This window comes from Plectrocnemia conspersa, unplaced genomic scaffold, assembly GCF_051122295.1.
Source record: "Plectrocnemia conspersa isolate PC_06_02 unplaced genomic scaffold, ASM5112229v1 ptg000014l, whole genome shotgun sequence".
NCBI classification, from domain to species: Eukaryota; Metazoa; Arthropoda; class Insecta; order Trichoptera; family Polycentropodidae; genus Plectrocnemia; species Plectrocnemia conspersa.
The window spans coordinates 18339006-18353842 of NW_028277178.1; the positions used below are offsets into that span (position 1 = coordinate 18339006).

Genomic DNA, 14837 nt, shown 5'->3' on the forward strand with positions numbered 1-14837 from the left:
ATGTAAAAATAAAACTTTTTAAATTAAAGTCCGAATCGTGAAGTTGATGTTGACAAATCAATTGTCATTTTACCTGGAATTTTCAAATTAGTAAAATTTGTCGTAAAATCTATTAATCCATCGCTGGATTTTGGAAACAATTTTTTGACCAGTCTGCCAACCGCTCAATACCTAGGTGTGTGATTTGTTATCCATGGTTCTTAATGCTATAAACATAAATTATCTAAATATTGAATTAAATTAAAAACAGTATTATATTGGTAGAAGTATCTCTGAGTAACTAATGAAATAAAATACTGGAAATTTTATCAAAAAATAATTTCAAATGGCTTCAGAAAATATAAAATATATTGGGCATGACATACATGCCTTTGGACATTTAAAGGTTAAGGCAACCTATTCTGCAATTTGTTGCTCACATAAACGATCTTCTACGACCCGTAATGGAAAATAATAATATTTAAATGGTTGCGTTGATAAAAATATGTATGTAAATATATAATTTATACAATATATCAAAACATAGTCTCAAAGGCCAATGTTTTTGTGTTTGTATATTGCTCAGGCCCAATGACACCGAAATGAAGACCGGTTCCGAAGAAAGTTATGTAGCCCACCAAACAGCCCCGTTGCGTTCGAATCGAAAATATCCGAGACAACAAACCGGACACAACCCTCCGAGGGTTAAAGAATTTTAGAATAAAACGACCAGGAATGCCAATGAACTGGTTTCGATGACCGACCATAGACGGAGTGTGCGCTTTGGGCGCATTTTCTTCAAATATTATACTATAAATCTAGGCTGCGAACGCGGCCGGTGTAAATTTCGTAGTTCATTCATATTCATATGGGTGTGTGACGTCGTCGGAAACGGTATTTTGCTTGCGATGGGCATTAAGGAGAAGCACCGTTGTGGCACTTTAGAAGCACACTAATTATGTCCCACTAAAACGCAGCGCCAAATTCTATTCGATCGTGTGTTTTGGCGAAACCGCGAATTCAAAGGTGGGCCATGCCATTACGAGGCCGAAGCCAGGAACAAAGAGAAAATTTCATTAAGAAGCCACAAAGTGGATGCGGTTCGAAGTGATCGCAGCTAATGCTATTGTATTAACCCATTAAAGGTGCTTTGGCCTGCTCGGAAATCAGTTATGTTAATTGAATGAGTTTAATCGATACTTTAAAATTGTGATAGCATATATATAAGTATTGTTTGCAAAAATTAATTAAAACATTCACTATAAGAAAAGTTTTTTTTATTTTAGGTTGAGTATTTTTTGTATATTACAGATTAGCCTGTTTAATAGCAAATAAAAACAAATTAAATGAAAGCTCTATAATGCGAACTATGCCATATTATGCAACTATTTTGCAAACGTGTACAAAGTTTGATAATAAAATGTTAATATTATTATAATAGATTGTTCTTATATTGCACATAAAATATATATTTATGTCATAAATATTCATAGAAAACCTACACGTTTATCAGATTTTTCGAAACCAGGTATTGTACTAATACATACGTTGCGCCAGGTTTGGCTAATACAAATATTATTAAACCACTAATAAGCTATAAACTTCACTATCCGATTTTTCTTAAGAACTAACCTATTTGGAGTTTTTATATACATCATAGAGTAAACAATATATATATATATATATATATATATATATATATATATATATATATATATATATATATATATATATATATATATATATATATATATATATATATATATATATATATATATATATATATATATATATATATATATATATATATATATATATATATATATATATATATATATATATATATATATATATATATATATATATATATATATATATATATATATATATATATATATATATATATATATATATATATATATATATATATATATATATATATATATATATATATATATATATATATATATATATATATATATATATATATATATATATATATATATATATATATATATATATATATATATATATATATATATATATATATATATATATATATATATATATATATATATATATATATATATATATATATATATATATATATATATATATATATATATATATATATATATATATATATATATATATATATATATATATATATATATATATATATATATATATATATATATATATATATATATATATATATATATATATATATATATATATATATATATATATATATATATATATATATATATATATATATATATATATATATATATATATATATATATATATATATATATATATATATATATATATATATATATATATATATATATATATATATATATATATATATATATATATATATATATATATATATATATATATATATATATATATATATATATATATATATATATATATATATATATATATATATATATATATATATATATATATATATATATATATATATATATATATATATATATATATATATATATATATATATATATATATATATATATATATATATATATATATATATATATATATATATATATATATATATATATATATATATATATATATATATATATATATATATATATATATATATATATATATATATATATATATATATATATATATATATATATATATATATATATATATATATATATATATATATATATATATATATATATATATATATATAATGTTTCATTACTCTATGATATAAATAGTCCGAATAATCAGCTGAGAAAGCAAGCGTTGAATTTCAGTAAAAAGTAAAATTTTTGGAATATCAAGAGTTGCAAAGACTATCTCAAGTTGGTATCTACATGAGAAATCGATACAAATTCTGCTGCCGTTTGCGATTACGTATCTTTGCAAACGATGATTTGCAGGATAATTATTATACGTACATCGATCGATCGTACCTGGAAGACAGTATTCAAATTGCTTTGGCAGCAATAATGTTATTAGTGTAAAAAATTATTTAATACACAAATAAAATTACGTATGTATTAGTAAATTAAAACGCTGACGCCAGTATGTCAGCTATAGTAATCGATTATTTCACTCGCTGCTCCTTTTCTTCTTTATCGATAACATATATGACACCATTGAGAGCATAGCATGTTTATTATATGCTGATGAACTGAGTATTTTAAGGATTCGCACAAATCGCTGTTTTTACAAAAGAACATAAAGATCTGTGAAGGTGAATAATATATCAGAATAGAAATATCAACTATGAACTCAAAAAGATGTCCATTTTATTTCATATTATGTCCATTAATAATCATGCAAGTAATTTATAATTTTTTAAAATAAACAAATAATTATTTTTAATTTTTGCAATAACTAGTTAAATAAATTAATGTCGGAAAAAACAGAGAAAAAATATTACAAATATATTAAAATACTTCGTCCATTTTTTGTTCAATATTAGGAATAGTTGAAAACCACGAATAATTTGAAACCCTAGCTGTAACATGAGTTTAAAAGTACATTTTCTCCATTCACATCTGGACTACTTTCATGAAAATTTGGGTGCAGTATGCGAGAAGCAAGGTGAAAGATTCCACCAGGACACGCGATACCAATGAAGATGGAATGTGAACACGATCGAGGACTATTCCTGGATGTTGAAAAGGGATAATCCTGAGCAAGTTTACTAAAATTTTGAGGGAAAAAAAAGTTGTATCCATTGGAAACTTTCATAATAATTTTAGTTTTCATATTTGTGTATTTCTGGAATATATTAGTGTCAATAGTAAAACACAAATATCTTAAAATTGCATAAAAATTACTTAACAAAATTAAAACGACTAGCAAAAGGTAGTTTTTTACAGGACTGTGTAATTAATAATAGTATTGTTATTATTTATTTCTGAATAAAAACTATACAGTTGCTGCAACTGGTAGAACACTTGAAATGTCAAACGAAACAGCTGACGCGATGTGCGCATGCGCATACCCGAATTTCCGAAAATGAATAAATTTAACTTTGAAATGGTTTTAGTAATGGATGCTTATAATGATTTAATATTTTGCGAGGAACATTCTGTATTATTTTTAAATGGATTTAAATATTACACGTATTAAGCGTATTGCGTATCGTCGTTAGAAAATGCATAAAATATGTCGCCATCTTAGTCGTAATGTTTTTTTGTCAAGTGAGTCATAACCGTAAAAAAGTCGACCATTCCTTCTCAATGACTTTTTGACACATCTTCGATGGCCGCGAATGTGTTAATTTTAAATTCGCGCAGCGACAGTCGGTCGGTGATGGGAGCGGCGCGTTTGAAATTTTGAGGTTTATTCCGGTCCCGAGATTACGGCATGGCACTCGGCGACACTAATTTTAGATTAGAGTATTGGCCTGGAGAATACGAATATATATGACGCTCGACGCTCGATCGGGAGCCGGGGACGCCGGCCGAAATTAATTGCTCGCTTGAAACTCGAGCGAGTCGATTGCGCGGATTGCACTCGCGGGCGGTTATTGTGCACTATCGCCGAATATTAAATTAAATTTAGAGCCGGTTCGGATTACGCCAGCGGCCAAAATAAACGCAAGAGAAGGTGTCAAAAAATGAGGTCGTCGGCTAGGGATTGTTTACCTTTTCCTTGGCCCGACCGGCATGCTTTTGCATGGTCTTCGCGATGAGCGCCCCTTTACTTTCGGCCATGGCGCCGGCCTGCACTGACACGACGCGACTACTACGCAAGACGCAAACACACTGCCGTCGCTGCTTTCGCTCGTCGCAACGGCGGTCGTCAAACGTCGCCAGTGTTGCCACTCAGACGACAACAAACAAATTAATTGCCTTTATATGACAATCTTTCACAAAAGAAAATAAATGTGATTCAAATTAATTATTTATATGCAACGAATAAAGTAAAATAAAATTATTTTAGTAATTTCATTAATAAATTTAATGAAAAAATTGGTATATAAATACCAATAATAAATTTTAAATTACGTATTTCTTTTCAGCTTGTTTACTACATTAAATACATTTAAACTAATTTGAATTGCAAAAAATGTACCGCTAGCAAAAAATAGATCTAAAAATGTCTGGCAAATATTACAGTTTAACAAAAAATATATGCGCTACATACATATGTTTGGAATCACTACTTTATAACAAAGTTCTTGAAAATGCAGCATATATTTTATTATTTTTTTTGTCTTCCGTAACTAGACTGCCTAGCGCGTAACAACAGGTGTAAACACAACCAACACCTACAATTAACCCTTTGGATGCCGGGCATTTTTGGAAAAATGTTCCAGAACTGCCGGGACTTTTTATTAAATAATTAAAAAGTCAAAATGTGTATTTTAGTTTGTAAACATGCTGTCGCGGCGTGCGACGCTGTCTGCAGTGAACTTGACCTAATTAATGATGAATATGCGATTGTGTGTTATTTTAGTTCTTATTTGCGCTGTAATAAGAGTCATTATCGCATGACGTATTAAAAAATACGAGATCTGAGCGGCCGAACTCCGACCAGGAATCAATAACAATGGTATATAATATGTTATTTATTTTTAAAATGTAAATAAAACTTTTCGTAAATTAATAAAATATAATATATTTTTAAATAATGGTTTAAGTAAAAATACCCTACAGACTGTTGAATATATATATATATATATATATATATATATATATATATATATATATATATATATATATATATATATATATATATATATATATATATATATATATATATATATATATATATATATATATATATATATATATATATATATATATATATATATATATAATGTGTGTGTATATGTATAAAAATAATGATTATAATATATTTATAACATATATTTAAAAAAATGTTATAAACCCCTGAAGCAATTACCCTACAGACGGTTGAAAATGTATTGGAAACTACGATTTCGGAGCCGTCGGATCCGGCAGTTCTCGCTAGTGTAGCGAAAGCCGATATATCGGATTTCGGTAGCCAAAGGGTTAAATGGCGGGGAAGCAGATTTAACACAAAGTCAATAAATCAGTGACATATATCTTATTAAATATAAATTATAATTACAGATTACAATTAGTATATGTCACTTTGAAGCTAAGGTCGGATTTAAATTGTAGGGGACCTATTTATATACAATGTACTTATTTAGGTTTATTATGGCCAAAACTTGGTAGCACTCTGGTAACACTGGCGTGACAGACACTTTCTTTTGGCAATTCGGCGGACTCGCAGGGCCGGTGCGGGCCCCGCGCACCACCCACTTAATTTGTATTTAATTGGCACCCGTCACGTCCCGTCGCCAAACTGTTGTCATTTAAAAATCCCCGACACATATTTTGCTGCAGTAGCGCATAAGCTAAGTAGCTGCAGAACTATTTGCCGCAATCTCGCCTGAGCTTTCCTGGATCCGGATTCTAGTCGGTATACCATCGAAATGAAGGACCTGGGCACTCCGTACCAGGTGCCGTCGACCAAGTGACCAGGTAAGTATCCGGTGCCTCCGCGCGCCTCTAGCGAGAAGCCACTGATGTGTCAACGCAAACCAAGCTTAGCCAAACGTCTTACCCGACACGCATCCGCAAGGCTGCGCCCCCGCGACTCATAGCCCCTAACACATGTACGGGATTCTACGTGCACGCCCCATTAAGCTACACCGACACACATCGTTGCCTTCAACGCGCTCCCGGGCATACGCATTCTGCTCGTGCCCCTTGAAGCCATACGCGCCGCCAGGGTCTACACTGGTTTCATGCCGTTAGAAGCGAAGCATGCAACACACCACTGGAGACTGCGCCCTCTTGCCTCGTGAAGCCCTACACGCGCCTCCAGAAGCGGTGCCACTGGAGCCCTATAAGCAGAGCCGGCGTCCTCACCTACAAACAACATCATCGGATAGTTGAGTCCCGCGCCGCCGAAACGCCGCGCTCGCTAACTGTCGTCATGACTTTGTTACATTTGTGCCTCTGAAGCGGTCGCGGGGTTACGCTTCTATATTGTAGTTATCGGCAGTCCGGTTGACGATCTGTGATAGGACGTTTGTACAGCGAACTGTACAAAGTGGCCCTTATGAATCTTCCGGTACGTTCTTGACGCGTGTTGACTGGGATCCTTCGACAGTCGTCGATATTAAACCTCGAGCGCGTGTCCTGGAGATGATTGCTCAGACAGGAGGCGAGGTGTAGAATCCGTGTAGTCCAGTGAGTGTTGCAGAGTCAGAAGTCCAGAGTCGAATGTGTATCTGTGAGCTTTTTGGCACTGCCTTATGATCCCGGTCGGGTGCGCAACAGTATCACCACTCCGCGCGCTGCTTGCGGTGGCGTGGTGTGGTTGTACAACGCCGCTTAGTTCGGGCGCGCGGCTCAGCGGGACTTCACTTTCACTTATGCTGTGTCACGGACGGTCGTCTCGGGGTCCCCATACCTCCAACATTTATTTATTTTTTATTATTTTTCATTTTTTTAATCAGCTCCACCGACCTAACAGTGTGTAGAGCAGCAACACCAAGGTAAATTTTATCTCTTCCTCGTTGAATTTCTCAATTGTAAATTGCAAAGGGATAGTACTTTAGGAGGTATTTTTTTCGCCGTCGCCAAAAATATTAACGTATTTTAAAAAATACAAATTGGAGTCTGCTGTGGGGGCCCGAGCCCGCAACCTATAGCCGATCAGTCTTGTAAACGCTATTCTAGCCTACGCTAATACGGCCATATTTTGTACATAAGAGAATATTATTATTATACATTTTTATTTAGCACAGAATTCCATAATAAATAATATCTCGGAAGGTATTCTGGAATATTATTTTCTCGAGTTTCATCGGCGGGTGTTCTTGGGGAAAGTACTTCTTTAAGCTGTTGGTAAAGAATATAAGGATACGGAGATTCTGGGAGAAAATTCTTTGTTTTTGTGTGCCCCTTAATTACCAACGCTTGCGTACCCGAGTATTGTTTGAAGTACTGCACACTAGAACAGGAGTATTGGACAACTTGCAAATAATCACAGCCATACGATGATTTTTTAACCATCTGTCAGATTGTATTGAATCGTTCTCATCCAGGCACTCGCAGTTATGGACGCACTGCGGTTTAGCCATTGATGTTATTGTTTAACTTCTCCCCTTGGGTTGAAATTACGGGTTTCTTCTTACAGCGTGCAACATTAACCTTTTCGGAAGTGAAGGTCAATGTTGCTGTCTTATCGAGTTTAAAGAACCAGTAAAACATTTTGATTGCTCCTAGAATATTTTATTTTGCTACATAGTTAGGTATTCTAAATGTTAAATAGCAAATAGGCTTACCGCACGTCCGTACATTACGAACACGAAATCCACACTTAAGTCTAAGCGTCTTGGCCATAACAGAACTTTTGCTGGGCATATCTCAAATAAAAATTGTTATACATATTTTTGGTTTGGTTTTTAAGGCGGGATTGCAGCGAGTAGTTCAGCAGTGGCGTTTTGAGGCAGTTCTGCAGCGGCATCTGTATCAGGCATTTTGAATTTGACTCCATGTGCTCGTAAACAGTTTGGCTGGACAGATGGTGATGGGTGGCGATTACACAAAAAATAATTACAATTACACACCGATGCAGTACTATTTTTATTAGTTTATAATAGAGCTCACATGTTTGTTATTGACATATATGGACGAGGCGCAACTGGCTGTTGTCTTCCCGTCGAGGTCCACCAAAAGAATGTGCTGCCCTCTGCCGCCGTCAGTGTTACCAGAGTGCCGCTAAGTTTTGGCCATAATAAATTAATTAAATAGGCACCCACAGTATTAACACGTTATTTTATAAAATTATCCGATGCTTATTGTTGCTGCGCTCAGGGTAGTCATTTCAGCTTTTCCAGGAGCGGGGGCAATAGTTGTCAGTGGTCGTTTTTTTAATATTTTGATTTCATTATGATTTGTAATATTTCATTATATGACATGCATTTTTCTGTGTAAATTCAATAGGGGGCGGTTATTTACATCAGCTGGTCCCGACCTCTCATCGGGCCTGCTTCGATGTGTAATTTGAACTCAACTTTTAAGTCTACACAGTTAATTTTTATAACAAGGCTTTGATACATGTGAAAAACACAACGTTTGAAAAGCAGCATTCTTTCCAGATCCACAAAATCACAATGAACACATTTCTTCGGAATAGAAAAATAAGATGTGCTTGGAAGATCGCTCTGGCGTCTCAAATAGTTTCTTGGAATATGAGTCAAAATATCATTGTTCAGGCCAATCAGTTTATGATCACTTTTCGTGTTAAGATATCAAAGCACTTCATACTTTCATTTATCTTCCTCACAATGTTGGTCTGAGATTTTTGATGACAGGATTTATGAGAGTGCGAAAGAGGTTCTTGGATAATATTATCTGAAAGTCTTGCAGCTGGTAGATTTATGTCTGCATCTCTAGGTTATCACCCCATCACCCCAGTTACTATATTTTCTAAAGCCAAAATATAGAAAAACAGTATTATTGATGACAGTATTATCTGATTCTTTAAAAATTCGATGTCGGTTTGTCGATTTTTTCGTTGACAAAAAATTTGAATGTTAATTATCTATTTCTATATAGCTGTTCATAATTATTCAGCGTTAAAACTGATCGGGAGCGTGTATGAAAAATTTATAATTTTCCCATTGCACAGTAACTAAAGCAGTTTTGCAGTTAATATCGGCAACTTCTATATAATATAAAGTAAAGCGCTTCAAACAAGGACGGCTATTGTTTTCCATCTAGCAAAAACATTTGTCATAATATCTCAAAAGCAAGCGTTTCGTTGAGGTGCTTGAAATCTGCGCATCATATGATACTTTTCCATTTAGTTTTAGCTTTACTCTTCATCCATGCAAGTGTGATGTTGGTTATTCAATCGATTATGTACGACTGGAGAATAAAAGCCTTCCGCACAACCTTTCATGCAATTATTTTCGTTACATTCCCCCACATTTGATATTTTTCACGCAATTTTTTTGTCATAGAACATTTGTCTAATGTGGCACCGGCCTAATTTTAAGTTATTCTTATGAATGTTAAAAATTTTAAAGAGGTCACATTCTGATTCAACAGCGCAAAGATGATTCATTTTCATTTCTAATTTCACTTTTTCTATACTATTTTGGGCAAATTTGAATGAAATATAATTTGTTTATTTAATTGTCATTGTGCTGTATTGAAATAAGAATGTTATAGTATTAAATAAAATACACATACAAGTTCATTATTCTTAATATTAAAAGTATATATACATATGTGAGAATTTGATAAAAAAAACAGCTTGTGATGAGAATTTTTAAAACACTTACAAATTATAAATTATTTTTAAATTCTACTGAGTATTCTTGCATAATTTTTAGTTTTTCTCTTTCTATATTTTCTTTTCTGAAAATAAATAAATAATATTAAAATGCAATAAATACATTAAGTTTCAAGTAAACTTACGTTTTTTCATGGAACTTTTTCAGATATTCTTCTCCTTGCCTAATCATTTGTTGTTTGAATTCAGCTTCTTTCTGATTATGATAAATTTGTCTATCAATGTCAGCACTATATTGATATTTTTTCAATTTCTCTTTAATTTTAATTTCATTTTCTAATTCATTATCAAGATTAGATTCTTTGATTAACTAAAAAAATAAGATTTTTGTTTATAACTATACACATCATATTTTATTTTTTATTTTTACCTGTTCTCTGTATTGAAGTTCTTCATTCTTCAATTTGCGTTCCGCTACTTTATTTGATTCTATTTGAATTTTTAATATTTTAACAATTTCTTCTTTGAATTTATTTTTATCAATATTATTATGTTCTTTTTGTTTTTGCTTCACCATATATTCATATTCATGTAACTCTTGAAGTAATCTTTCCCTTTCGTCAACGGCTTTCTATACATAATAAATAACATAATTTTATTAATTCAAGTTGAAGTCTAAATTAAAACAAAAGGGCCTAACATATATTGTTGCATAGGGCATAATTATATGATGTTCTCAAGAAATATTTACATTACTACAGACTGTGCTGCTTTATTATGTTTATATTATAGTTTAAAGTGCAAACTACAACTAACACAGTTCACTGGACTTCTAGAATACCATTCATCAGCTGCTTAAACCTCTAATTATTGCCTGTTTAGCTCTATTAGTAGATGTATAGCTTTAAATTTAGCTCTACTTATACAACAGGTATTATCTAGGTATATATAACTAATATATACATATATAATTTTCTTTTTTAGATGCATTCGATCTGTTGAGGACTTTTTCTCCCAACAGAGTGATTTAGATTCTTTATGGAGATAGACTTCCATCAACCGGCTGCTCTTTAAGCCTATTACACACTGTCGACTAGCCACCGCCAACTTGAAAACATAGGCAAATAGGCTAGGTGGCTAAGCCGAGCGACTTGACTTGAGTAGCACATTTGCGTAGAATGGAGGTCGTAGAAATTGCAATATTAATTTTAAAGAGAAAAAAATATTATTTTATTTTCAATATAATATTTAATTTCCCCATAGGAAATATACATATATATATATATATATATATATATATATATATATATATATATATATATATATATATATATATATATATATATATATATGTATATATATATATATATATATATATATATATTATATGTATGTATATATATATATATATATATATATATATATATATATATATATATATATATATATATATATATATATATATATATATATATATATATATATATATGTATATATATATATATATGTATATATATATATATATATATATATATATATATATATATATATATATATATATATATGTATATATATATATATATATGTATATATATATATATATGTATATATATATTATTGTAAACAATTCGTGATTCAATTTCTACGATGAGCTTTTCTGTGTCGAAGCCATTTTGTGGGAATGATATGTAAGTCGCATCGAAAGTCGCTCCTCATGTGAAAGCACTCATCTAAACCCGTGTTTTTATAGGTTGCGGCAAGTCGCAAGTTGCCTGTGCAACGCCGCAGCGCAGGTGAGCGTTAGACGCTGGTGCATCTCGGCGACTGCGTGCGTAAGCACCCATTTAAAACCCTATAAAGTTCAGTCGCCGGCGACTAGCTGACAGTGCGTTATAGGCCTTAGGCCCACTGTCCACGGAAGCATATTCGTCACTATAGGCTTGTTGTACGCCTGCTTGCTGAGTACATATAAATTAACGAAACACTGTCGACGAGCTGCAACGTCACGCTCACGTCGCTGCATGCAAGCTTCATGACGACAGTTGTCAAGGATGTCAGATGCCTGAGCGTATTCAACTGCGTGAACGTGTAGAAAACAATGGCAATTTCAGCTGCTAAATTTGTTCAGATCGTCGAAAACTACCAGTGTCTTTATAATAGTAATCTTGGAGATTATGCAAGAAAGGGTATTACTGAGAAAGCTTGGAGTGAGGTGGGAAGTCAAATAATGTTTCGTTACTTTATATGTACTCAGCAAAAAGGCGTACAACAAGCGTACAACGCCTCCGTGGACAGTGGGTCTAAGTGTCGGAAATGGCAATCTCATTCACTATCAAAATATTCCTACAATCTCGATGGGGAACTATGACGTTCTGTCAGTTATTTGTGTTCTCCGATATTATAGTTCACAGTATTCTCGAATCAGGATTTATAAGTAAGAATCCCCATGTAATCTAGTCTTTTTTCTTAATTAAAAATGTTCAGGAAATGTTCTTGAGATATCGTTATAAGAGCAAATTATGTTAAATTTGTTAAATTAAAATTAAGACCCTTTAAAATTTAAGAGTTAAATCTAACCATAAAAAAATAAACAAAACGCAGAGCAGATGACTACAAAATTCGTCAGAAAACGGTAATGATATAATATAAGAAATGACAAAATTCATTCCTCTCCCTGAAAACACTTTTTGAAATTCAATGTTGACTTTTGATTCACAACTGTTATGTATGAAATATAATAACGACGTCTTTAGGCGTCGGCTAAGAGGTTAAGGAATTCTAGTTTTGGTTTACCGAACGCATTTTCTGTTGTCCGTTAGAGATTTTATGATTTTTTCTTATGTGTATTATTTTGTGACATATTATGGGTACGATGGTTACAATATGCATAAAAACTTGTTCTTACCCTTTGTTCCAATATTTTAGAAGCAATTTTTTCATTGATAGCATCTTTAATATTTTTTTTTAACTTTTTAGCTTCATCTCTGAAAAATAAAACATTTGTATGATTTTACTATAAAAGAAAAAAGTTGATATGTCAAAGCAAACAATATTTAAATGTAAGTTTCTTGAGTGGTTAATATAATAAAATAAAACTGCATACATCTTTAACTTCTTTAGAGCTTGCTCCGCATTGAACTCTTCTATTTTACGGGTTTCTTCTGCTATTAAAAGTTTTTCTTTAACTTTTGAAATTTCTTTTGTTATATGAAACATTTTTATTTCAATCTGAGTAGATGATTTTAATTCCAATTTTTTATTCTGTCTCCTGTGAATTATATTAAACTTGATTATTTATATCTGATTTATTAATGTAAATTTAATGAATACACGGGTAAACCTAAAATTTTCTTGATAAATGTTTTCCGTCAGCTGATCGAACGTCTCGTTTTTTTGCAAGTGCACCATTTTTCGGAGTTGAGTTTGAAGTCCTTGTAATTCTATTTGCAACTGTAATTCAGTTTTGTATTCTTTTTCAATCAAACGTTTTTCCAATAGATTTTGTTTCTCTATTTCATCAATATAGGCTGCATTATTTTTTAGTGATTCTAATTCACGTTGATTCATTATCTAAAACATAATATTTTCGATCAGTTGATCGTATAGATAGTAATATTAACATTAAAAAATAAAACATATACCTTTTCTACGGTTTGTTTGTGCTCATGCTCTTTGATCTGACACATTTGTTCTTTAAAAACGTACGAATCTCTCAACTTTCGCTCAAATTCACGTAGTTCTGGTTCATTAAGTCTCAATGCTTGATTTAATTTCTCGTCAATCGATAATTTTTGCGAGGAATGTAAGTATTTATCCATTTTAGTGTTTTACTAATATATGTAGATTATTAATTAACTCGTGAGTAATACAATATGTAAATAATACTAAATTTGATAATATTTGATAAGTAAACCGTTAAAATTAAATTTTAAACGCCGCATTTATACGCGTAGACACTTAAACAATGACAGTTGACAGCGTAGAGTCGCAACCATAACACGATTTTTATTGTCCATATACTAAAATATGTAAATTTATTAGTATTGTTAATTGACCCATTAGTAATTGTTAACTAAACTTAATTTTCAGCTTGTGTTAATTAAAATATAATTATATATTTTTTTAAGAAAACAAGGAAAAAATATATATTATGTATATAAAAACATTTAAATACAAATAAAGGAAAATTTGATTAAAATATATAGTGATTCATAAATTGGCTAAAAAATATTGATTATCAAATATATAATAATATACATATAATTAATAAATTATATATTTTTAAAAATCTGAAGTATATTAAGCAAAAGCAAAACTTTTAGTGTAAAGTAGTGTATGAATTGCGAAAAAAATAAAAAAACCCCAATAAACATTTCACACGTGGAGAATGATAACCAACGTATAATATATTAGGGGCATACTTAACAATGTGTCTTTTTATTATTATTTCATTATTTCACTGCTCCTGTCACTTTCACTAGGTGTCAGGAATGCAACAGTTTTTTTTTATAGTTTTTTATGATTCCATATTTATATGTATGTTTTAAATTTGTGGCGACAGG

At 31.2% G+C, this 14837-nt stretch overlaps 2 protein-coding genes across 5 annotated transcripts in view; both read right to left on the reverse strand.

The window, feature by feature from the left end:
- Amph (amphiphysin) overlaps positions 1 to 4753 on the reverse strand; it is a 54081-nt gene extending 49328 nt beyond the window's left edge. For all 4 annotated transcript variants that reach the window (XM_088204933.1, XM_088204932.1, XM_088204931.1 and 1 more), the window contains exon 1: positions 4632 to 4753. In XM_088204933.1, coding sequence (XP_088061059.1) covers positions 4632 to 4700 — 69 coding nt within the window. In that variant the 5' untranslated portion in view covers positions 4701 to 4753. The remainder of the gene's footprint in view (positions 1 to 4631) is intronic.
- Positions 4754 to 10231: 5478 nt separating this feature from the next.
- LOC148226429 (uncharacterized) lies at positions 10232 to 14275 on the reverse strand. The gene is made up of 7 exons (XM_088204946.1): positions 13917 to 14275; positions 13616 to 13845; positions 13379 to 13543; positions 13181 to 13259; positions 10706 to 10906; positions 10461 to 10645; positions 10232 to 10400 (listed from the first exon to the last, which is right to left on the reverse strand). The coding sequence occupies exons 1-7, from the start codon at positions 14091 to 14093 to the stop codon at positions 10328 to 10330; spliced, it is 1110 nt and encodes a 369-aa protein (XP_088061072.1). The 5' UTR covers positions 14094 to 14275; the 3' UTR covers positions 10232 to 10327.
- Positions 14276 to 14837: the final 562 nt, after the last annotated feature.

Coding starts and splice junctions, on each gene's coding strand:
- LOC148226429 (XM_088204946.1), bottom strand. CDS start 14,093: ATGGATAAATACTTACATTCCTCGCAAAAATTATCGATTGACGAGAAA. Junction 13,544..13,615: donor ATTTATCAAGAAAATTTTAG/GTTTACCCGTGT, acceptor TATAATTCACAG/GAGACAGAATAAAAAATTGG. Junction 10,646..10,705: donor AACTTCAATACAGAGAACAG/GTAAAAATAAAA, acceptor TTATTTTTTTAG/TTAATCAAAGAATCTAATCT.